The sequence below is a fragment of the Amphiprion ocellaris genome, chromosome 7 (assembly GCF_022539595.1).
Source record: "Amphiprion ocellaris isolate individual 3 ecotype Okinawa chromosome 7, ASM2253959v1, whole genome shotgun sequence".
Taxonomy (NCBI): Eukaryota; Metazoa; Chordata; class Actinopteri; family Pomacentridae; genus Amphiprion; species Amphiprion ocellaris.
The window spans coordinates 33,302,759-33,329,117 of record NC_072772.1 but is presented as its reverse complement, the minus strand read 5'-3'; the positions used below and the strand labels follow the sequence as shown (position 1 = coordinate 33,329,117).

The 26,359-nt window shown below is 36.0% G+C and overlaps 2 protein-coding genes and 1 long non-coding RNA gene across 11 annotated transcripts in view; 2 read left to right on the top strand and 1 right to left on the bottom strand.

Moving 5' to 3' along the window:
• klc3 (kinesin light chain 3) overlaps positions 1-26,359 on the bottom strand; it is a 248,905-nt gene that overhangs the window by 24,944 nt on the left and 197,602 nt on the right. The window lies entirely within an intron of this gene.
• The window catches only part of LOC129349276 (uncharacterized), a 109,827-nt gene that overhangs the window by 29,743 nt on the left and 53,725 nt on the right, over positions 1-26,359 (top strand). The window lies entirely within an intron of this gene.
• Positions 1-26,359, top strand: part of pak4 (p21 protein (Cdc42/Rac)-activated kinase 4) — a 56,207-nt gene that overhangs the window by 8,132 nt on the left and 21,716 nt on the right. For 2 of the 5 annotated variants that reach the window (XM_023292608.3, XM_023292610.3), the window contains exons 2-4: positions 21,871-22,101; positions 24,014-24,213; positions 24,311-24,512. In XM_023292608.3, coding sequence (XP_023148376.1) covers positions 21,901-22,101; positions 24,014-24,213; positions 24,311-24,512 — 603 coding nt within the window. In that variant the 5' untranslated portion in view covers positions 21,871-21,900. Of the gene's footprint in view, positions 1-3,935; positions 4,635-5,377; positions 6,105-21,870; positions 22,102-24,013; positions 24,214-24,310; positions 24,513-26,359 lie in introns of those variants that run through there. The other 3 variants (XM_023292611.3, XM_023292609.3, XM_035958311.2) reach the window with 3 other exon arrangements.

The following is a 26,359-nucleotide window of genomic DNA, read 5'->3' as shown; positions in this document are numbered from 1 at the left end:
ACTACAAAAAAAGAAACAAAATGGCAAAAAATAGACAAACACAAGTGAGACAAAAAGGAAACAAAAACGACAAAAACATGAGGCAAATGAAAAAAGTCAGACAAAAAAAAGACAAAAACAGCAAAAACCAGACAAAATATTACAAAAATGAGACACAAAACGACAAAGGAACAATGAACAATCTAGTATTTTACTTTATAATTTTTACACTTTGAGGGCCGGATTGGACCCTCTGACGGACCGCTTTGGACCCATGGGCCACATGTTTGGCTCCCCTGTTGTAAGATCTACAATCAGTCCATGTTGTTTTCTTAATTTTATGCAATTTATTTGTGAATATTGTGTGCAGTGATGTGGCATTTTAGACTATTTGTATTCAGGTGCTTTGTTAGCGTCTCTATTTTCCACCTTCAAACTGCCGCTGCGGTCAAACTTGTCTGTCTTTTGTTAAAAGTTTTTTAATGACCCGTAACATCCTTTACATCCTTGAACCTGTCGCTGACTCATGAACCCCACCCAGGAAACGTGACAGGAACATGTCTTTGTGTCCGTCGGTGAGGGTGAAGCCGGCAAAGGTTTCCCGAATGTCGTTGAAATGTGTGTAAACCTGGTTGTGTTGCTCTACTTCTCTCGTCCGTCTTTATCATTGACCTTTCCACATTCCACAACCTGCCTCTGGAAGTCGGCCCTCATTGGCCGCAACACTGCATGCTTTGTTTGAACTCGGCCACGGGATTGGCAGGTTTGCTTGCTCTTGATATGTGGAGCGGACTAGTTCCTGCTGCATTTTTACACTCATAGGAATGTCAACAGGGCTTTTTTCCTTATTGGGTCTGACGCTTTACAGTCAGGTAATAGATGTTAGTCATAAACTCCAGCTGGCTTTGATAAGGAGCTCATATTTTAAGCTCATAAAATGCCTTTAAATGTATGTTTTCATGTTCGATTACAGCTTTGTGATGAAAGTAGGAAAGAGCAAAACAGGTGTAGTCTTATCTGTGATAGTTAGAATTTTAGTCATGAGCTAGTATGACGACAAATACAAATCTAATTTTATATGAGAGGCCATTAAAGCAATAAATATAGAATAAGTGTGTAATTGTTTCTGATTTAGCGCATTTGTGCTCTCTAGTCTCTAGACTTTTGAACGGTAGTGTTGGTAACTTTAATATCGAGCAACTTTAACTAACAATACCAACTTTAGCTAATATAGAGCAACTTCAGCTAATGTTGAACAACTTTAATATCGAGCAACTTCAATTAATAGGGAGCACCTTTAGCTAATATAGAGCCACTAATACTCCTTTAGAGCAACTTTAACTAATGTTGAACAACTTTAACTAACATAGAGCAACTTTAACTTATTTTTGAGCAACTTTAATTCATTTTGAGCAACTTTAACTAATAATATCAATGTTAGCTAATATAGAGCAACTTTAACTCATTTTTGAGCAACTTTAACTAATTTTAGATCGACTTTAACTCATTTAGAGCAACTTTAACTCATTTAGAGCAACTTTAACTCATTTTTGAGCAACTTTAACTAATATAGAGCAACTTAAACTAATGTAGAGCAACTTTAATTCATAAACACTTTTAGCACATGAATAAAAATGTGACTTTTCATGGAAAACATGAACTTGTCTGGGTGACCCTAAACATTTGAATGATAGTGTACCTAACACTCTCAGTAACAAACCAGGACTCAGTCCAAATATATATTTTTTGTCTTTGCAAGCAGCATTTAAGTGTGCGTTTAAAGCAACAATGCTGACACAGTGGCCTGGCAGGTCTGCGTTTTGTCGTTTAGCCTTAACTCGCTCTGTGTGTGGTGATGGATCTGTTTATATTAGCAGCCAGATGTGGTATTTCACAGCAGCCTGCCCCGATCGGACGCTATGAATAGCACTAATTGGAGCCACACTGTCAGAGCCTGTTGTGTCAGAGTGACTCATATTGTCAAGTGACCGCGGCCGAACAATTAATCGATTTCAATCTGAAATAACGCAATTAGCAAAACGCAAAGAATGCAGTTTAGAACGGACGAGGCGTCGCTGATAAATAATAAAACTCGTTCTATAATTCGGTGTCATTTCATTAGAACAGATTGAAACTTTCAGGGGTTGTTTATGCGGCTCTTTTATCAGCGTATACTTGTACAATTTGCAGCATGTCTGAGCCACAGTTTAAATTGTTGTCAATGCTTTTACAAATTCATGCCGTCCTTCTTTCTGTGATGGTCAGCCATTTGTTGGTGTCTCGTGGTAATGCTACATCACATGTTTTTAAATCTATTACACAGCGAATATTGAACTGAAGCTTGCCTTTAAAAAACTATATTCCTAATCAAATCACAGTGTCTACCAGACAAAACGCAATTAGATATTCTCTCCAAATCAGTCAGCAAAACAAGTGACAAAAACAGAGAAATAAACTTTAAAAGTCCATCTGTAAAATAACAATAATGTAATATATATAATGATAAAAATGTAGTAAATGTCTCATTATTTTTCCCCTTTATTGCTTCACTCTGTATTTCACAGTGCAGCCTAATAATCATAATCAATGATTTTGTGTATTAATTAGTTCACATCAGAGGTTGTTGAGCAGCAGGAACCCGGTGATTTGAGATGTAAGGATTATGTGTCGCATCCAGGAGACTACTTGAGTTCTCATTTAACAATAAAAATAGCTGCCATTGTAAAATCCAGCTGGACTGTAAAATAAAATAATAAAATAAAATCTCATAATACAAATCTGCCGGCAAGGGTGCCAGAAATAAAATGTTAAAAACAGCTTGAATACAGTCCAAAAATTGTAAATAATAATAATGATAACAGTAAATATCTGTAAAGAATTATGATGTTATTATAAATGTATTTTTTTCTTTCAAAAAACTGCTAATACTTGAAAAAAATAATGCTAATTTAAACAGAATAAAACTGTTGTAATTTAGATTTACATTTTTTTTTAAAAAACGGAACCTAAAATGCTTAATCAGCTATCTAAACACCATTTCATGCTATGTTTATTTAATTTCTTTATGTTAGAAATGCCTAAAAAGTTTTCTGCTTTCCTGTTATAAATCATTGTAAACCGAATCTCTGTAGGTTTATGGTTTATAGGCGAAACAGCACATAAAAAGGTGCCGCCTCTGACTTTAATTGCCATTTTATGGATCAATCTGCTTGTTTTGATTTCCTTGATTTTATATGGTGTTTGTTTAAGAATGTATTTTCAATTTTTTTTAATGAGTAGCAGATATTTAATGAGTAGTAAATATTTATTGTTATTACAAATGGAATTGTGTTCTTAGGGATTTTTTTCGACCAATAGATTCAGCAAACTCTTGCAAATTCATAAAATCTTTGACTTAAATTTCAGTTTTATTTTGTATGTCAGCATTGTCATAAAGATCATAAAGTTGCTTAAAACTGTTAAAACCTAAGGGAAGAGTAGTGATTCCTTGTGTTCTTGTGTTGAAATTTGCTAAGAAATAGTTTTTTTTGTGCTGAAATTTGGTGTTATTTAAGTTTCAAGACCTTCATTTGTCACAAGCACAATTATACACAGTATAACGTGCAGTCAAATGTACTGAGCACCTGTTCCAGACCGAAACAATAATGAAAAGAGGAAAGAAACATTGGGATAAAGACTAAAAACACACAAGAGATAAATATGTATATATAGATATATATGACTATACACACACCCCAAATCGGATTATTATTTATAATTATTATTATATACACTACCAGTCAAAATTTTGGACACACTTTCGTATTCATTTGAATGAGAAAGTAGTAATATAAAGAAGAGCAAATAATAGGAATAAAGTATAAAGACACAAACAAGACATATGTATATATATACACACACACACATATATATATATACACACACACACACACATTCGATATACAAATATACATTCAATCGTAGTAAAAATAATGTTAAATATATTTCAATTTAAAAAACTTGTTTTGTCAGTGTGTCTAGCGGAAGTGAAGTAGTCACGTGACCGCGCAGGTAAACAAACACCTGTAACCTCAGATTCAGCTCGTGTGACAGAAATGAAGACTGGAGGGGTAAAGGCTTCGCTGCCCTTTATTTAATAGCTTTATTTGAGAGTACATTGGGTGTGAACGGAGCCGTGCTAACCCGTGCTAACCGCTCTCTCTTCCCCTCTCCCTCCCCCCTCTCCCGGTGACGTCATGAAACTGGGCCGCGCTCTGCTGAACCCATCGGAATGCGACACACTTTGTATTTACAGCCCAGAGCCAGAACACTTTTCTGTTTATCACCAGACCGTCCGTTATCGCCGCCGGGTCCCGGTCTGTTTTAACCGTAGCGACGCTCCTCCGCTTGAACCGACTTTTTAATTCTTCCGCGGAAACAACTTTACCGCTGCAGGATCCTGCTTTTTTTTTCTTCCTCCTCCGTTCCGTTTCCGACATGAGATCAGGTGGATCGTGTGTTGCTGAAGGGTTACCTGCTTAAAAGTGAGCCGTTTTTACACACTTTTCTACCGCTTTAATTCAGAGTTCTGTCGGGTTGAAACTTCCCATGGAGGCTGGAGTTTATCGGTGCCACAACAGAAGTCCGTTGTTGAAATCTCGCAGCGTGGATTAACTGTGAGTGAGAGAAAAAAGCATAATAACTTTATTGTTTGGCTTGTGTGCAGCGGAGGGAGGAGGGGAAGCGAGCAGCGATGATTTCTGCTGGGAGCTGGCTGTCTCCTCCTGCCCTCCTCCTCCCTCCTCTGTGGGTCCAACGCCATTCAAACCTGTTACTGTCAGACAGCTGCTGGACTCCTCATCTGTTTCCCTGCACAAGTGTTGGCGACACATGGAGACCAGGGGGAGGATAGTCACTCTGTGTGTCTTTGTGTTGAAATCTGCTTAGAAGTTGGGTTTTGATGTTATTTACCCCCCCAAAAATCATATTTATTATTGTTGCACGTGGAGTTGTGGTTCTTATGGCTTGCTTTCGACCAATAACAAGTGGTTGAAATACACAGATTCAGCAAAATCATATCAATTATTTAAATATTTGTGTTTTATTTTGCGTCTCAACACCACAAATAACAAAAGGATACCTCAAATTGTTAAAATTCAGAAGGATAGTGATTTGTTGTGTCTCTATGTTTAAATTTGCTTAGAAGTTGGGTTTTTTGTGCTGAAATTTGATGTTATTTAGCCCCAAATTCATATTCATTGTTATTACACATGGCATTATGTTTTTATGGCTTGTCACAAATGTGGAAACACTCAGATCCAGCAAAATCTTTAGTCTTTTATTTAAATTTTTGTTTTATTTTGTGTATCGATATCTGTTACTTAAGTACGAGTTATGTAAAATTCTTTTAAAAGGAGGGAACATAGTTTTTTCTTGTGTTTTTGTGTTTAAATTTGCTTTGAAGTTGGGCTTGTGCTCTATTGTGCTGAAAATTTATGTAACTTAGCAAAAAAAGGAGTAGTTTGAAGTCTCTTGTTTGGGTTTGTTCATTTTTTGGGTTGTCAGTTGAGCAAGTAAATATTTTTTTCTTAATATAGGGCAAACAATTGGGTTATTATGACTTTTTTTGGACTAATAACAACTGGTTGAAAGGGAGGGAGCCTGCCGCTGCTGCAGGAAAAAATCCTAGAGGAAACACTGGAATAGTATATATTTTATGAGGTTTTAACACGATAAAACATGCCCACCAGTGTATGATATTCTGTTTTGACCAGACGGTTTTTATGCACTGTAATATAACAGTTGCATTTCCTTATTACACTGTTAATGTGGGTTATTATATTGCTAATCAATGCAGCTTTATATCATGAGAACGTAAGTAAGTCTAATGGCCTACATTACTTACAGACAGATGTAAACAAGTGTAACAGTGAAACTGAAACACACATTGATGTTCATTAGAGCAGCCGGGAGCTCCAAGGTCACAGTGTGTTTGCACAGCACTTTATAAATCTGGGAAACGCTGGGAGAGAGCTGCTGTCCTGTGTGTGTTTGCTGTAGTGAGAGAACAGGCTATTAATTATCACCCTGATTCAGCAGCAACAGCAGCAAGCTAATGTAAGAGCAACACAACGACAACAACGAAGGTAACCTGAACACTGCTGTCTGCTTTTTAAATCTATATTCTGTCTGCTTTGTTTGTCTGGTAACTCTGTTGACTCTACCAGTTGCTTTAGGAGGTTACCCGACCAACATTTACAGACTGTTTAATACCTCAGCCTCTGGAAATGTGGCTGGCTTGTAAAATTTCAGGGTTTATCAGTCATTGTGGCTGCATGTAAACAGTAGAGTTTCTACGCTTTAAACTTCTCTTCAAAAACGCTGCTGTTTGCATGAGAAAAGAGACCCCAGCGGTACTTAAAACGGCCTCCAAACTTGTGGGAACTGAATAAAAATGCTCAGAATGCTGCACTTTTCAGTTCATATTGTGTTTCGAACCACTAGAACTTGTCATACAGGTATTTCTGAATATTAGTTTTCATATTCAAGGGGTTATTTGTTTAACACAAGCTAATCTACACGGTCTTCTAACGTCAAGTTCACTTCCCATGTTTGCTTTGTAGTTTAATCAGCTACTCGCAAACAAGTGCAAGGTGGATTAATAAGGTGGAAATGGATCCTCCGGTGCAGCAAAGATTTATTTAGGCTGTTTGAAGTTTGTTTACGTTGGCCTTCTCAACCCCTGAGTGTTGTTGGCGATAGTTATGTAAGGTATGCCTCGACAGAGCTGCAGCCAGAAAATCATTATAGCGACGGGAAGAAATGCGTCACGACTTCTGAGGAGGTTTTTTTTTTAACTAATGATGACTTTCACATTTCCTAAAACCTGTGACGAAGTGGAGCTGAAGCGATGAGGCAGTTATTAGTCAGGAAAATAGACATATCAGCGGTAACCTCCCTGATTTGAAGTCACGTCTGTGTTGATAATGTTTTTTCAAAACAATCACAAGGTCAGAAAATGTGCAGTTTTTACCTCCTGGTTTAATCAGCAATTTAAAAATAACGCTCTTTTCGTACACTTTAGAGTTCCAGTTACATTTTTTATGCTGGAATGGTTTACAACTAAATAGTACTTTGAACTAAATGGATTATAGTGAGTCAGACAGTATTTGATTCTTGTTAAATACATTTTTTCATGCTGCACTGTTTCAAATGGACATTAAGGCATTCTTTTATAGATTCCTTACCAGAAATTATTTCATGCATGCCTTCATTTTTTGCTGCCGACGTCAGAACTGATGTATATTAGCTGCACATAATTATTCTTAATGCAGCACTGATTTTACTAAGTCCAGTTTTAGATGTTACATGTACAAGTTTATGTGTTTGTTTACTGCTACTGTCTTTTGTTCACTCAGTAGCATCCTTTTCAGACAAACACAATGATGCGGGTTGAACAGGGTTGAATGGAGGTCACATGGCTGGTGTTGTTATTTGTGGTACCGGTGATAAATGTCATTTATTGGTGAGAAGAAAAAGAGACAGAATGGTAGAAAGAGGGAAATGTGCAAGTTAAGTAGTAGGTACAGTGCTTAACAAATTTATTAGACCACCTGCCATAAAAGTGAGAACAAAAATATTTTAGAAATCTGTCAAAAACTTGCTTCAAACTAAAAATTGCATTGTTATTTACGAGGCAAATAACAAACTGGCTTATATTAACCAAAAATCTTCATATTTTGTTTGACAGCCTTTTGCTCCAAATAGTGTCCAGCTGTTCCCAGAGACTTGCTTTGGATGAAACTTTTGTGTGATCTATTTATGAATTAAAGAAATCCCAGATCTGTTCAATAGGACTTAAGTCTGGACTTTGACTTGGCCAGTCCATCAGTGCCAGAACTCCAGATTCCTTTTTCTTGGTCGTGTAGTCTCTGCACAGCTTTGGAATATGCTTGGGGTCTTCTTGGTAAATTAACCCAGGACCAATCAGGTTCATTTCAGAAGGGACTCCATGATGCACCAAGACGTTGTGGTAGATCTTCTTGTTCATGATAACATCCATTTTAACTCATTTGTCCATGCTGTTTCCACAAATGGAACCCCATACCATAGTGGAATCTCCACCATTATCCGTTATATGTCATACGTATACCGTCGTTTCACTGTGGCATCAAAACATTCTCCAGCTTTTCTTTGAACAAAAACACAACGATGCTGACCGAAGAGTTCAAACTTGGACTCGTCCGTCCAGAGTACAGGGGCGTCCTCGACTTACGTCCGAGTTCCGTTCTTACATATCGATGTAAGTCGATTTTCACCGTAAGCCAGAACTCTGGCAAAAATGTAAACAAAGCCATAACATGCATCACTATATCGATCAGTTCTTCAGAAAAGTCATGTTCCAAGCATTTTATTCTATCTAATTTCACTTCCATGGAGATGGTTTTCCTTTTCTTTGAAGCACTGACATCTGAAGAGTCTGACTTGCGCTTTGGAGCCATAATGAAGGGAAAAAAATTAATGAATGTAACACAATCCAAGGTGGCATACAACCGGAGAATGTAAAAGCCGTCATATAGCGCCGCATGACGATGTATTCAACCACTCCGCTTGCTAACTAGTTCCACATAACCAGTTCTGATGAAACGCCTTACGTCGTAAACAGAGGACCTGCCAATAACCAATTCCGGCGTAGTCGAGGATGTCATAAACCAAGTCACGACCCCCTCTATCTTCTTCCAGTCATCTACGGTCCATTGTTTGTGTTCCCTGGTAAATTCTAGATGTTTTTGGACATTTGCAGGCCTCAATAATGGCTTCACAGCAGCTCTTCTTCCCTTCAGCTCTTGTTCCTTCAGTCTGCTTATGGTCATTCTGGAGAGTTTCTCAGATTCTCATCTAGAAGCATTAATCTCTGCCTAAAGATTAGCAGTGATCTTCCTTCTGTCTCTAGTACTTCAAATCTTGAGGTGACTGACATCTGCTTCAGTTGGCTTTCGGCCTCTTCCTTGGCGCATTTTCTAAGTACCAGTCTCTGCAGTCAAGTCCAAGGCAAACTTGACCACACTGTGAGAACCCTTTACGTCACAAAGACCCTCCAGCATCATGAAGGGCTTTAATTCGGACTCTGTCTTTCTTAATGAGTTCCCTACACTTCACCATTTTTAATAGATTAGCGTCTTTTATCAGGTGACGCCCTCTGCCGTCCGATGGTCGCTGGTGGATGGAGTCTCAGGTGTGTTAGAGGGTGTAGTCCCCCTCGTCCCGGTTCATGGAGTCGTTGCCCCGCTTCCTGATCTCAATGGCCTCTTTTATCCACCGCTTATATTTGTTAGCCTCCGACGTTATGATCCTCCCCTTGTCCCAGTCCATAATGTGGTTATTTCTCTGCAGTGGTCCGTGATGGCTGATTTTAAGTTTTCTTGTTCGGCTTGGTCTTTCGCATTCTGTCTGATGTTCCTTTTTCCTTGCGTCAAATGATCTTCCTGTTTCTCCTATGTATGTTTTTTTTTGCATTATTTGAACGGTATTTCGTAAATGATGTTACAGACACAGTCGAAACATGTAAAGTCATCTTTACTAAGTTGTTGGATAAAAAGAAAACTCTAATGAAATAGGCGACAAAATGAACCCAATCAATCTGCTTCACCATTTCGAACGGGATTGAGGAATTTCAAAGTGAGAAGTCAGAAATTAATCAAGAATAACATCGAACCACTAAAACACATTTTTCCGTCCGGGAATGAAAGCAAATAACTGTAATTTGTAGGGCTGTCCCGAATAGCAATTTCTGGGCTCCGGATATTCGGCCCCGATGAATGACGAATATCCAAATATTCGGATTGGATCGTAACGTCCGGCAGGGGGTGGAGTGGGATCCGAATATTCGGATCTCATAATGAATATTTGGATACCACTGTAACGACAGAATATTTGGATATTCAGGTCCAGCCCTAGTAATTTGGCATCTCAATTAATAAATAATAATGTCATTTACTATTTTTTCCTGCTTTTTCGGTGAAAGGGTAAATTGAAAATTCATGGATAACAACAATAATCATATTTTAGCATTAAAGACGTTTTGATTAAAGAGCTCGCACATACTGGCGGATTAGTCATTATAGAAACATTAAAAAATGTTTTGGCAATCAGCAATATTGTTAATTTAGGGCAGTGCTGGTAAACGCCTTACACTGGGTGGTGGTCTAATTAATTTGTTAAGTGCTGTACGTCTGCGACAGAATCAAAGTGAATTTTCCTAGCAAATCCCGTGCAAATTTGGATCTGGTTGTAATTCAGAACCAGTCCTCCGTGGTACTACTATCATTACACCGACTGATGGAGTGTCACGGAGTGCAGACCACCCATGTGCAGCTCTTGAATCAGGCCAGAGGACAGCAGCTTCGTCCAGAGCTCATCAGCCCGGCTCTGGGCCCCTGACCAGACAGGCTTTCTTACTGCTCAGCCAGGCATACATGGGCGGCAAATTGAGCAAGGTTGAATTTAGGAGGGAGAAGGGGAAGACGTGGGAGGAGGGTGGGAAACTGTTAGAGGGGAGCAGAGAGAGAGGCAGAGTGGGGGGATGACGGCGAGAGATGGATTCTGAGTGGGCGGGAGGGGAAAACACAGGGAAGCTGTAGCTACGTTTAGGGAGGGATGTGCTCGTTTTGCAGTGTTCTTGTTGTAGAGTCTGGCTTGTTTTGTGTGTCATGAGCACTGACAGTGTTTGAGTGGGCGGCTCAGTTCACAGCCCACCATTAGACTGATCCGTCTGAAGCCACGGCCCATTTACAGAACATAATTTATACCTTAGTCTGAGGTCAATCATTTAGATCTGAGCTGTCTGTGTGGGCCTTGTCACAGATATAATGGTAATATTCAATAATCACAACTTTACTTTTGATTTTTGTGGCATTTAGGTTTCGTTTAAAGGCCTTTTTGTATTACATTTGATTATTATTATTATTATTATTATTATTAATAATAATAATAATAATAATAATAATAATAAACTCAAGACCTTTTTAGTCAGGCTTTTGATTGATTTGATAGCTTTTATTCAGTACTCTATTTATTTACATATTTCAATTCATTTTAATCATTTCTTATTCAGTTTTTAATCAGTTTTATTATAATAATGGATATTTAGTTTCATTTATCTTAGTTTAGTTATTTTTCCTGCCTATTTTACCTTATTTTGTACAATTGTGTCTCATCTAGTGTTAAATAAGATAGCAGTTCCCCCTCTTTTATATTGATAAGTTGACTGTGGTAATGGGGGTTGTTTGTACTGCTTTGTCACATTTTTTATTCTCTGATGTTGCATTTTTGCCTGTATGAAAAGTGCTATATGAGTAAAATGTGATTGATTGGCAACTTGACTGCAGTCAGTGTCAACTAGCTGCAGGATGTGGGACAGGGTGTCTGCATGTCGTATTAGGTCCCAGGGCTAAGAGATAAGGCTTTCATCTTGCGTTTTCAGGACTCCAAACTATTTTTTCCACTTTGTTGCACCGGTGCAACTTTCTTTACCAGTTGGTCGCATCAGCACTTGATTTTGTCAATGTTTTAATGCCATATTTGGCCAAGTTTAAACTGATTTTCTATGAGCTGAGTGCATTTTAAACGGCAGTCGATCAAGTTAATATATTTCTAGAAAGCCAAAATTGCAGCCGCAGTTTTTTTGTTTAATTTTGCAGCCCGAGCACTGCGTTAGCCGCTGTGATTGAATGTAGCTGGCTACTTTTTCTTCTTCGCTGGTTGGGTCGGTATCTCCCTGCCTGCACGTTTCCATCATCATCAGATAACTCCTCTCTACTGGTTCTGCTTTTTAAGATAATCAACTATAGATGTTTCATCATTGAAACACATTAACAGTGAGGTTAGGTTGTTTCAGAAGTCAGGCAGAGAGACTGGCGGAATCACAGAAGAAGAAAAAGTTCAACTTTTAGCCACAACAGCTAGCATAGCAGCTACCTGTGCTAACCGGAGGGGAACTAAATCAGCCTAATAAGCAGTATGCATGTGCACAAATTTAATTCATGCAGCCACTTTGGTTGCAGTCTGGAACCCTGATTTTAGTTTTTAAGACTTTGATGTACTACTTTTTCTTTTCTGGCTTCCGTTTGAATCTAACTGGTTGCATTTTTACACTGCTAAGGTTTATTGCTGTGTGCTTTCATTGTGAAATTTTGTATCAGAAATTTGGTAGTTACCAGTAGTGCTGAATTTCCATGATTCTAACAACCAAATTTGACACCAAAAGCATAAATTAATGGAATTTCTTTTTTAAAAACATACTAGAAATAGATGCAGCTGTCACAGTTGACATACAATATTGGTAATATTTCAAGATGTGAATGTTGTATTAACATGTCAGCTGCTCACAGCTCTCAGCTTAAATTCTGTGTACAGATCTGGATGTTTGAGATGTTTCCTCCTTGTGTTCAAAATGACCCATGGCACTGTTTACCTCAACACTTTTGGTCATCCATAAGTTATCCCTGACCATTTGCCATACAGTTGTAATTGTGTGTGCATGTTTATTTCCCATCACATCTGCACTTACCACATTTTCAGTTCTGTTCACATCCCTAATTTGAACTAGCATGTAAAACGTCTTAACAGGACTTTAAGATCATAAACTAAAGAAGCAGAGAGCTGTGATATGATGCACTTAATGGGCTTTGATTTGATTAATATATTCAGAATTCAGACACCCAAAGATTAAATAAAAGGAAAAACATGTAGCGGTCTGGGGGAGCATACACCTGTTGGTCTCACTCAGGTTTCTTGTTTTATGGGGGTGACTGTTCACCTGTTATTAATCACTCTTATGGTCTGTTTGTCTGGAGCTCACCTGTCCCTTTTAACACCTGGAAAAATATCTCTTTAGTGCAGTTTCAGGTACAAGGTAGTAGTATAGTAGTCTTACTGTTCATGCATAAAATATGAAAAAAGAGCAAATAAAATAAACTATCTATCTATCTGTCTGTCTGTCTATCTATCTATCTATCTGTCTATCTATCTATCTATCTATCTATCTATCTATCTATCTATCTATCTATCTATCTATCTATCTATCTATCTAAATAATATTTGCAAAATAATTATATATACTTATATATAAAGCCAAATATAGCAAAGAATGAGCAAAAAAATTAACTAAAATAATACATATATATTTATTAATATACATTACATACATATATATGTGTATATGTATGTGTGTGTGTATATCCAAATCTAGAAAAAAATTTGCAGAAATACTTATGTCGAGAGAGAGAGAGAGAGAGAGAGAGAGAGAGAGAGAGAGAAACTAACAAAATAAAACTGATGTTATATTTTTGCACCAGTGGGTTTTACAGGGTTAATGTTGTGCTAGAATGAATTTTTTATCGTCCACAGAGCAAGCCACACTTTTTCACACAGTTTTCTCACTTATGTCGTGTAAACCTTTTATTTGCGCCCACACAGTCCTGTTCGTCAGCGAACAAAGCTCTGTTTCAAATCAAAAGAGTCTTTGAGGTCATAACTCTGCAGTCTGTTTGCTGTTTGCCATTCGGCCTTCGTTATGTGTAAATCTTATCATTTCTTGGCTCTCGACAGCCTTAGTAAAATCTTGTTTTTCTCTCAGTGCCTTTTGGCTCAGAGTTGCAGATATTTCCAAATGCCGGAGGAAAAAAACTCCACAATGCTGCTTGATTCAGAGCCAGACTGCTGTCTGTAAATATAAGATGCTCGGTGTCGTCCTGTCCTCACATGACAGTTCTTTGTGCTGATTTAATGTCTCCTTGTGCTTTGATATATTCCTGCTCCAGCTAATCATCAGCTCAATGTATATGATAATGTTCTTGTACTCTGTAGATATTATTTGAAGTCGTCATTAATTTCAACCTTCCTAAAGGCGATAGTTTTCGTGTCCCACAGTTGAACAGCATTGATTGACTGTATTGCTGCTTCAGCCAAACACTAATGATAGGCCTCCGCTGTGATTTATACTCCTCGTCTCTGTTGTCACCAGAGTCATTATGACCGGAGAGAGGCATTTATCATCAGTGTTGTAACGGAGCTCTTACGAGATAGTTTTGCTAATGGGGATAAAATTCAGAGTTGGTAGCTGGGTGGAGATGAAGCCTGTTTTATAAGGAAATTACACACACTGTAGGACATTTTTGACGACACTGACGCTATAGATAATCATTTGATTTGATTAATGACGTGTAGGAATGTCAGAAAGTTTGCTTCACTCACTAAACCAGGGGTGTCAAGCTCATTTTAGGAGCCACATACAGCCAAATCTGATCTCAAGTGACCAGTAAAATCAGAGCATAATAATCTATAAATAACCCCCACTCCACATTTTTCCTTTGTTTTAGTGCAAAAAAAGTCTGTTCTGAAAATGTTCACATTCAAGGAATTATCATTTTGCAAAACATTACGAACAGCCTGAAATTTCATAAGAAAAATATTCAATTTCAACAATATCATGCCTCAGTTTATCATTTACACATTACAACTTCCAGATCACAGAGTGTCTGCAAAGGAACACAACATTTATTCACAGGTATCTGGAACTGAATGATATAATATTTTACTTTAGGATCAAAATGACAAAAGTCAGACAAAAAAGAAAAAAAACAACAAAAACAAGACAAAATATTGCAAAAATCAGAGACAAAATGACAAAAATGAGACAAATGACACGAAACAAAACAAAAAAGAGACAAAAAATTAGAAATTACAAAGCAACAAAAAAGGGCAAAAACAAGCCAAAAAATTACACAAATGTAACATGAAGAAATTACAATAAAAGAAACATAATGACAAAAAAATTGTCAAAAAACACAAGCGAAACAAGAAAACACAAAGCGACAAAAATATGAGACAAACATCAAACGCCAGACAAAAACAAGACAAAATATTACAAAAATGAGGCACAAAATTACAAAAATTGAGACAACAGGAAACAAAACAAAAAAAGAGAAAAAATTTGACAAAGAAGTTACAAAGCAACAAAAACCAGACGAGACAAAAAAATTACACAAATGAGAGAAACAATAACAATAAAAGAACCAAACGACAAAAAAAATAGACAGAAAACACAAGTGAGACAAAAATGAAACAAAAAACAACAAAAACCTGAGACATAATCAGACAAAAACCAACAAAAACAAGACAAAATATTACAAAAATGAGACACAAAATGACAAAAATGAGACGAATGACACGAAACAAAACAAAAAAGAGACAAAAGATTAGACAGAAGTTACAAAGCAAAAAAAAAATGGGCAAAAACAAGCCAGAAAACTACACAAATGTAACAAGAAAAAATTACAATAAAAGAAAAAAAATGACAAAAAAATAGACAAAAAACACAAGTGAAACAAGAAAACACAAAGCGACAAAAATGTGAGACAAACAGCAAAAGCCAGACAAAAACAAGACAAAATATTACAAAAATGAGGCACAAAATTACAAAAATTGAGACAACACGAAACAAAACAAAAAAAGAGACAAAAAATTTGACAAAGAAGTTACAAAGCAACAAAAACCGGACAACAGCGAGACAAAAAATTACACAAATGACACAAATGAGAGAAAAATGGCAATAAAAGAACCAGAATGACAAAAAATAGACAGAAAACACAAATGAGACAAAAATGAAACAAAAAACAACAAAAACCTGAGACATAATCAGACAAAAACAAGACAAATATTACAAAAATGAGACAGAAAATGACAAAAATGTGAGACAAAGTGAGACAAAAAACAGCAAAAACCAGACAAAATATTATAAAAATGAGACACAAATTGACAAAAATGAGACAACACAAAACAAAATGCAAAAAATAGACAAAAAACACAAGCGACACAAAAAAGGAATCACAAAATGACAAAAACGAGCAACAAAAGGACAAAAACATGACGCAAACGGCACAATACAAATCAAAAAAAGAGATGAAAGTCACGACATAAGCAACAAAAAAAGACATAAGGACAAAAATGAGAAAAAGCAACAAAAGCAAGAAACAAATGACAAAACTCAGACAACAAAAAGACAAGAAAAACAACAAAAACAAGACAAAATATTACAAAAATGAGACACAAAATGACAAAAGAACAAGGAGCAATCTAGTATTTTACTTTATGATCAGAACAACTTGTCATGGTCTAGAAATTATTTTAAATTTGTAGTTTTACTAATTTACAATTTGTAATTTTTACTCTTTACAAAGTCATCCAGTGGACCGGATTGGACCCTCTAGCGGACCGATTTTGGCCCGCGGGCCGCATGTTTGACACCCCTGCACTAAACCTTTGAGGATAACGGGCGATTGCAACATCTGGCAAATTTACAGAGCTTTTAAATTTGTTGGCTGGAATACGTTATGACTGGATGATTTATGGTTTCATTCTGTGCTCTCATTAAAACACTCTGCCATTATGGAGTAATTTATAATTAAACGCTGATATTACTCCAGTAAATCTATTAGTCGCTGCTGTTTTCTCCCCTCTGAACCAGTCTGATTTCGTCACTAGTTGCATTTATGAGCAGGCTGGGATGCTAGAATGTGTTTTCCACCTCTGCTACTTCTCCAGATTTCTTTGTGGTTGTTGCCGCAGGGCTGTTGTGTTGTCGAGTCCTGTGTCGGAGCTGCGTGGTCGGTCTCTCTTCTCAGTGTGTTCCTGGGCGGGTCCGGCTCCACTTCAAACACTCCTGCTGTGAAAGACTTTATTAATGCTGCAGTTTGTAAGCTCAGCAGCGTGACTCATGCCCTGTAACTTACGACCCGCCCTCCATCCACACATCTCCGCATCTTTTCCACTGCCTTGTTTTTGACTCTCTACTGTTTTTGTTCTCCTCTTTCCAAGAGCGAGTTTGGCTCAGTATTCAGCAGCACCTTAACCCTGTAAAACCCGCTGCTGCAAAAATACATCAGTTTTATATTTTATTATTTATATCTCAATAAATATTTAGAATTTTTGCTATTTTTTTGATATTTGAGATTCACAGATTATATATACATACATATATAGAATATTTTTAAAAATTTTTAATTATTTTTTATCATTTATATCTAAATAAATATATATTTTTGATATTTTTTTCTATATTTGGGTTATACAGATTGTATATACATATATAGAATATTTTAGATTTTTGTAATTATTATTTTTTATTATGTATATTTAAATAAATGTACATTATTTTTGCCTTTTTTCTATATTTGAGATTTACAGATTATATATATACACATATAGAACAATTTAGATTTTTTTAAATTATCACTATTAATTATTTATATCTAAATAAATATATATTTATTTTTGCTAGTTTTTCAATATTTGGGGTTTACAGATTATATATGCATAAATAGAATATTTTTGAATTTTTATTACTATATATATGTGTGTGTGTATGTATGTATGTATGTGTATATATATATATTGCTCAGTTTTTTTCTGTATTCAGGATTTACAGATTATACATATTTGTATTAGTTTTTATTATTTATATATATAATTTTGAGATTTTATTCTATATTTGGGTTTTTCAGATTACATATAGAATATTTTTTTATTTTTATTATTAGTATAATTGTGTGTGTGTGTGTATATATATATATGTTTTTTATTTTCTTATTATTAGTTTTATTTCATATATATATATATATATATATATATATATATATATATATATATATAAAAAAGTTTTGCTCCATTTTTTTCTATATTTGGGTTTTATAGTGTTAAAACAGTCCCACCTCTTCTGTTGACCCTCTGGTCAGCTGCTTGGCCTGGATCTGCTTCCAACACTCTGATCACTAACAGGCCTCTTGTTTGACTACTGGGAGTGTCTCTTTTGATACCCACCAACGAAGCAGAAAGGTTGAGTTTTTACCCTCCAGCTGCAGCTTTTTATTCCAGAAAACCACAGGAGCAGAGGATTTTAATGATTTCACTGATTAGCTGTGGGCGTCTGTGATGATGATGCACTCATTCCTGTAATTGTTTCGCAACAGTAAAATGTGACACAACTGCATGTGAGAAAGCAAAACTGACATGATAAAATTGAAAACAAGGAATTCAAGGTGGGGCCAAGGAGGTTTCTAGTACCGTTTGTTTATAAGATTATGCTAAAACTAAAGCCGCATGTCCACTAGATAGTGGCCCACTAGTGACTGCCCACCATGTGTGCGATTTTCAGATGCGATGTGTTTACATACAGGAAAAACGCATCTAGTGGACATGTAGCTTAAGGTCGAGCATGATTGAAGGAAGTAGCCTGCTAAATTTTCCTGTGGATCTGCATCGTTAAAAAATGTGATAGGACATTCACCTTGTCAGAGAACTCCACTCCCTGAGAGCTCTTTACGTTAAGACAAGTAGTGTTCTTACTGTGATGTCTTAAAAAGGGCATTTGTGTAGGAGGCTACACTGTGTTCACTTAATTTGAGAGTATTTTTTAGGTTATACTGACTTTACTTGACTGTAATATTTTAGCTATGTAGTCTTTTGCCCACTAGTTGTCATTTTGTTTGTTTGTCTGCAAGATTATTGAGTCAAATTTCATTTAACGTGCTGGGAAGGCTAAAGAATCTGTTAAATTTTGTTGTTGATCCGTATCATTTTATTTAAAATTGTGAGGAACTCTGCAGAGAACTGGACTCTGTTCTAATTTACATCAGTAGTTTCCTTACTTTGAAATGTCAAAATGCAAAATGCTGCACAATGTCGACTCAGTTTAACGGTCGTTTTCAGGTTATACTTTATGGAGATACTCCATTGGACTGTAATATTCTGTCTATCTAGTATTCTGTCCTTTAAATTGTGATTTTCTGTACAGAATTTTTCTGCCAGTGAGAACCAAGGTAGAGGTGCATTTTCAGTTCTGTTTTTGTTTGTCAACAGGATTATGCAACAACTACGTAGCAGAATTTCATGAAACTTGCTGGAGAAGCAGAGCGTCATTGAAGAATCCACCATCACTTTTCTTAAAATTGCGATGGACTGCACTCTCTGATTGCTCTTCTAGTTTACACTTGTAGTTTTCTTACATTTAAATGTCAAAATGACCTTTATGAAAGAGACTGCAGTGTTGACTCAGTTTAAGGGTCATTTTAGGTCACAGTAGTGCACCGCTTGACTGTAATATTTAGTCTATTTCATATTTTTTCTCCCTTATTGTCATTTAGTGTACAGAGGAGCAGAATTTATCCCCTGCCAAGCTGAATTATGGATGTGGTTTATGCAAAAACTACCAATCCAAATTCCATCAGACTAACTGGAACCCCATAGATCAGTTTACTATCAGTACTAAAAGGGGCCTGCTCTTGGTCTAGGATGCTCTCTGAATCCTCTTCTAGATATAATTCCCATTCCTTTGGTTAAGACCCACATTACCTTGGCCTGTATCCCTTATGTCAGATTGTCCTCATATGAAAATGTCACCAGACAGTCTGTGTAGATAACGGATAAGAGTCCTGGGAGAAGTTCTCACCGGCATCCTTTAACTTTCACACTCTGATAAATTTACTTATTTTTAGATGAAGGTATGTCAGTGAGCTGTTATGCCCCTTCAGGCTGGTTGTGTTGTGATTCGGGATCAGCTGCCATTCGTGCCGTGAAACCAGCCTGTGGTTGATCCAGCTGTTCACCTTCAGCAAAAGGTCACAGCTGGTTTACAGCCCCGAGGCCTCCAAATGCTCGGCGGAGGGAAATAAGCCAGTCGGACGGAAGTTTATTTGCTTCCACAAACACACAAACATGCAACACAAATCGTCTGTTCATGTTGATGTGAGTTTTGCAGTTTACTCTTTTGGTTGGAGGTGTTCTGTTTTTGGGTTGTTTATGAGGTAGTGAGAAATTACAAAAATAAATCTATAAAAGAATAAGCAAATAAAAGTGGAAATATAAAGACAAATAAATAAAAGAGAAATAATGTTGCTATATAAATAAATATTAATCAAAAAATGAATCCATAAAAGAAAATGCTAATAAAAGTAGAAATATAAAGACAAATAAATAAGATACTTTTAAAAAACAAGAAGAAATGTGCTTATAAATAAATAAAAAATAAATCATGTGGTAAAATAAATAACTATTAATCAAAAAATTAATCCATAAAAGAAATGCCTAATAAATAAATAATTTTTTAAATATTTATTTAATATTTTTTAAAACATTATAAGAAGTGTGCTTGTACATCAAATAAAAAATAATGTGGCGATATAAAGCAATATTAATCAAAAAAATTAATCCATAAAATAAAAGGCTAGTAAATAAATAAAATAAAAATCAGAAGAAGAACTAGACTTATAAATAAAATAAAAAATAATGTGATATTATAAAGCAATATTAATCCAAAATGAATCCATAAAAGAAAAGGCTGAAAGAAGTAGAAATATAAAGACAAATAAATAAAATAATAAAAAAATAATAGCAAGAAATGTGCTTCTAAATAAAATAAAAAAAATAATAATATGACAATATAAAGCAGTATTAATCAAAAAATGAATCCATAAAAGAAAAGGCTAATAAAAGTACAAATAATTAAAAAATAATAAGAAAAAAATTGGTTTTCCTTTGCTTCTAAAGTGACATTATAATGTTAAAATGTCGCTTTAAAAGCAAAGGAAAAGCACATTTCATTATTTGGTGTAACGTTCGTATAAACTCAAAAATGAGCTAATTAGAATTTAATGCTTAAACTCCAAAGTGACCTCACAAATCATGTTTTTGGCCAAGAATCCAAAGGCTAATTATGACATAATTCACTGACATTTTTAATCAGATAAAACGATGAAGCGACCGTGTTGAATATCCAAAAGGTCACCCTCACTCTGACATAAGAACGTCCTGTAAAAACCCTTTTATGGCCGTTATTCAACGCCATAACTCAAAACCAGAAGGAGAAATCCATATTTCTATATTTCACATTTAGTTGGTGACTCTAATCTTCAGTTCTCACCTTGAAATTGTGGTGAGTTTATGGATTTTTTTTTTGTGCTGCAGAGTTTAAAAATACATGAGAAGCATTGATGTTTTAGAATTTGTTGCTTCTCTGCAGAAATATCCATATTATTCCAGATGTAAACTGCAGATTGTCAGAGGTTTACACCTGAGAATGAAGCTAAGTGGGCTATAAATAGTTTCACTTTGTGTCAATATTTGATTGTGTTTTCCAGGAAACCACACCCAGCCTTCATTCTGAACTGATTTTTAAATGCTGATTAATGCTTTAAAGTAGGCATGTTACTTCAATACGACCATTAGAAGCTTCTTCAGATGGATTCTTAAAAGTTAACCCTCCTGTTAGGTTCGTTTATCAGGAACAGCAATGATCTTCCTGGGTTAGTTTGACCTGGAACATGTTTAATCATCCAAAAATCCCATTAAACATTCTTTATATCTCATTATTAACTCCATTAATACCCATTTTAATCAATATTTAGTGCAGTGGTGCTCTTTACCGAGGATAATTCACTCTTTTTTCCATAAAAAATGCAACTTTATTTAATGTACATTGAAAACACCTACATATGAAATACAGTAGTTTTACATGACATTATTTTTTTTTTAATTTTACTTTATATTTTGAATTTTTTTCTTTTTATAGAGTTGATAAATTAACATAAAGCACCTCTTCTGTTCAGGGTGGGTTTACAAATATGTGAAATGAACATTTTCAAAATACTTTTAACAATTTTTAAAAACTTTTTTCACTTTAAAATTGGTCAAATTGAGCTGCAACATAACAGGAGGGTTAAAGCCAATCATTGAGTGTTTTCTGATGCTACTTCCTGTTCTTGTCCACAAACCTGTACGCTCTACATTTGCATTTTTCTCAGTTTTTTGTTTCGTTTTTTTCCCGCTAACTCTCATCCGTTTCCTCCTCCCTCCCTGCAGGTCTGATGCTCGGCTGCCTCGGCCGCCACCATGTTCACCAAAAAGAAGAAGTCTCGCATCCAGATCTCGGCCCCGTCTAACTTCGAGCACCGCGTCCACACGGACTTCGACGAGCAGGAGCAGAAGTTTGTTGGGTTGCCGCGGCAATGGCAGTCGCTGATCGAAGACACGGCCAAGAGGCCCAAACCCTTCATCGACGCCACCGTCATCACCACTGTGGAACCACGGAAGGTGAGGAGAGCAAAAATCTAAAGTAGCTGGCTAAAAGTAGGAGTTTTTGATTATTTTTTGTTTGTTTATGGTTTGTTTTTGCAGCCAAGACATCATATTTTACCACAACATGATCTTCGCAGTACTTTAAATGCCACGTTTATTATTTAGGGATGTTGAAATCCTCCTTGACTTTCATAACACTGAGTGTCTCTTCCTGATAATCCAGGATTTTAGCTGTAATTTGCCGCTCCTGTTGCTCTCAGTGTTTATTAATGTTATTCTGCTACCGCTGGTGACTTGTACAGGTTTATACACGTTACCTGTGAACTTCTCTTTGGTTCATCACAGAGAAATCTACATGAAAACAATCAGGGTTCTCTATTTCCCTCCTCTTATTACAGTAACCAGCTTTCTGGTTTACATGACTGTTTAGAAATGGAAAATGCAGCCTGGTTGTTAAGCCACATGTAGACGGTTATTATGTGTCTTGGATGGAAAGTTTTGCATGTTATCCCTGCGTGACCATCTCTGATTTGCTTGAAACCCTTTTTTTATCATAAAGTAAGGATATTTCCAATAATATTTGCTTAATTTCAGCTTAATCGATTAAATACTTTTCAAGTCTATTGAGCACGTTTTTTCATGCATTGAAATTCGAACTCTGAATTCTATTTGGATTAGACTGTCAAGAAACTTTATTTTATTTTTGTGACCTAGTATTTGACAATAAAGAGTATTCTGTGTGTTTTGTATTATTAACAACTACATGTAGTTCACTTAAATCACCAGTTGGCTTCTGCGTTATCAATTTTTTGTCAAAGATGGGACTTTTCATGATGACATTGTTTATTTATTGTTTTATTTTAATATCTTAAGTCACCCATAATTGAAGATTATTTGATCTAATACTGCAGATTCTGAATTAAGGGCACAAGTGAAGTTTTCAGGTTTTTGTCTTCAATAGTTACTGAGAGATTCAAACATAGCTTCAGATTTAAATGCAAAAGACATGCTTAACTTGGGTGAACAGGCAATATATTAATAAAAAAATCTCTGAAAATACTGGAAATATCAAGCTAAAATTTAACCAATAATATAAATTTCTGTTATTTAGGCTGTATAATATCCAGGCAGATCAGAGATCGTCAAGCAGAAATTGTTCTTGTATTAATTGTGATTGGATGAAACGATAATTAACATTGAACAAATACTGTGATTTAAGTCAAACAAAAAAAAAACGTCCATCCATTCGCAACTACATTCAGTCGGTAGAAGGCGTCAATAACTGCTAGTGGTGTGACGCGATTAAAAAAGTAATCAAATTAATTGCAGGTTTTGTAATTTTTGTCAAATAGCAATATTTGACACAATAAGCAAAATTTTTCAATTCAAATAAATTTTGTTTGATGACTGAATCGATTAATAGACATACGTGAACTTAAACAACAAAGATGTTTGTTTCATTTCTATTTATCTGCATTTCTCATCTGTCTACTACATTCATTATGGGATGGATACACCGTAGGACTGTCTTAGCTAATGTTAGCTCCGGTGCTAACAGCAACATGTTTTACATTGATCAGAGAACTCTTTGTTGTTTTCTATCCAAGCTGACATCAGGAAGATTTTTAAAAGAAAACTTTCCACCCAAAAAGCTCAATGTGGTCTCATCTTCCTTCATTATTCACCAAACTTTCTTGACATCCTGAGCATCTTCCTCATGACTGGAAAACAGACGATAGGTTCATTACCGCCACCTACTGGGCTGCAGAAACTAGGGAAATGCGTTATTTTTTCTGTAAGGAATTAAGCAAAACTAACGCATTAAAGAGGCCCTAGTTAACTGTACAATGTCCTAAAAAGGTGACAAGCTTTTGGACATCTCATCCTTTCATCCACTTAATGCACTTTTATCTTGTAAAACCTCCAGACCATCGTACGCGGCAGCAAGCTGGGGGTGGATGGCTCTCTGACGTGGCTGCTGGACGAGTTTGACACGATGTCGGTGACTCGCTCCAACTCCCTGCGACGAGGAAGTCCTCCTATCCAGCCTCGCAGGGACTCCGGCTCCTCAGGAGGAGGAGGACTGCAGGAGAACGGAGATCCTCACCACAGACACCACTCAGACAGGTGAGGAGTTACACTACACCGTTTAGTCTGCGTTTGTTTCTGAAGCGCAGACGTTGTGAGATTAAAACGCTAATCTTCGCATCGATCTGGTTCTCAGAGACCGGCCCAGACAGGACCACCATGGAGGAGGAGACCCTCGTCAGCGTTCTGTCCGTCCTCCTCAGAGAGACGAAGGAGTCCAGGGTCGACCTCAGCAGCAGCCCCGAGGACAAGAACCCAGCCGGGCCCCCAGAGACCGACTGGATTCCGGACCTCCTGCTCCCCCTCACAGAGACAGGGAGCATCGGGACCGAGACCAGGTAGAGAAAGACCCAGACCCTTAACTTTATATTTATTATTCATAAACTTCATTAACTAACTGTTAGACTCCAACATATCAAACCTGTGAGTTGCTTTTTCTACATATTTATGAGTTCTTCCATCTCAAATCATCAGAGGCCTTCTTCTTAACCTTCCCTGAACTGGTTAAAACTTTCTTTATTATAAAGTATAGATATTTAAAATAGTATTCAAGAAATTGTAGATTTCTATATGAATTACTTTTTTAAAAAATTGCCCGTTGTCAAAGACAACAAGACATAAAATGACAAAAACGAGACAAAACGGCAAAAATGATATACAAAATGACAAAAACGAAACAAAACGACAGAAACTAGACACACTACTACAAAAACAAGACACTAAATGACAAAAACGAGACACTAAATGACAAAAACGGGACACGAAACAACAAACGCAAGACACGAAATGACAAGCGAGACACAAAACAACAGAAATGAGACACGAAATGACAAAAATGAGACACGAAATGACAGAAAACGACAAAAAGGAGACACAAAATGACAAACGAGACACAAAATGACAAAAACGAGACACAAAATGACAAAAACAAGACATGAAACGACAAAAACGGGACACGAAACAACAAAAGCAAGACACGAAATGACAAAAGCGAGACACAAAACAACAGAAATGAGACACGAAATGACAAAAATGAGACACGAAATGACAAAAATGAGACACAAAATGACAAACACGAGACACAAAATGACAAAAACGAGACACAAAATGACAAAAACAAGACATGAAACGGGAAAAGCGAGACACAAAACAACAATAACGAGACACGAAACGACAAAAACGGGACAAAATGTCAACCCACTTTCAGCAGATGTTTTTCATAGTGAAATAAAATAATTAGGTGAAAATACTTAAATGCAAACTCTGACTTAGATAACATGCTTTTATGGAAAATACACGACACAACACAATGTTTAAATTAAGAACTTTGAGTTTTTATAACTTTTGACTGAAAACTAGGTCCAAAAATTTTACTTACTGTTTAATGATCTTAACTTGAAAAGTCAAAAACAATGAGGCAAAAAAAAAAAATATTGTGAAACTGAACTATGAAAAAGAAAAACATGAAAAGTCTCATCTTTGAGGGCAAATTATCAAAATAATTGATGATGCAGAAGTTAAACGGGGATATTTTCTGAACCATATGTAGCTGCATGTCACAATAATATAAAACTAAACATATAGAATGCTATTTAATATAAAATACTTTTCGTACCTGATTGAGCAGGTGTGACGAGCTGTACCACACAAACTAAAGATTTAGTAGATATTCAAAATGGATCTCTGATTATAACTAATAAAATATTTTTTTCTATAATGTAATTGTAATTTTTAGTTAATTCGGACATCACATATTCAGCTCAGAGCCCTTCTACATACTTATAAGAAATGCTTTAAGGTAAACTCTCAGGGAGTTACTATAAATATACATGTTCTCACTGTAACTTTCAGCTGTGACTTTGGTGTTGAAGGCCGACACAAGAGAATCTATTTTCATCCTATCTAACAGTTTCTACAGTGATTATGAGAATAAATTTATTGCTCAAGTCTTTCTCAGGTAATTACATCAGGTTACTATTACTAATATATGTCAAGGCATGAAGGTTTGAGAGTAGAAACGTGCTAGATTGATGTTTTTGGTCATGGCGATCACAACAACAAGAAGACAGTAAGAGAATAAATATAGAAATCTGACATTCTAAAATAGAAATACTATATGTAAAAAGAAAAGTAGAAAAAGTACTGTGTTTTTAAAAAAAAAAAAAAAAAAGACAATTTAATTTGC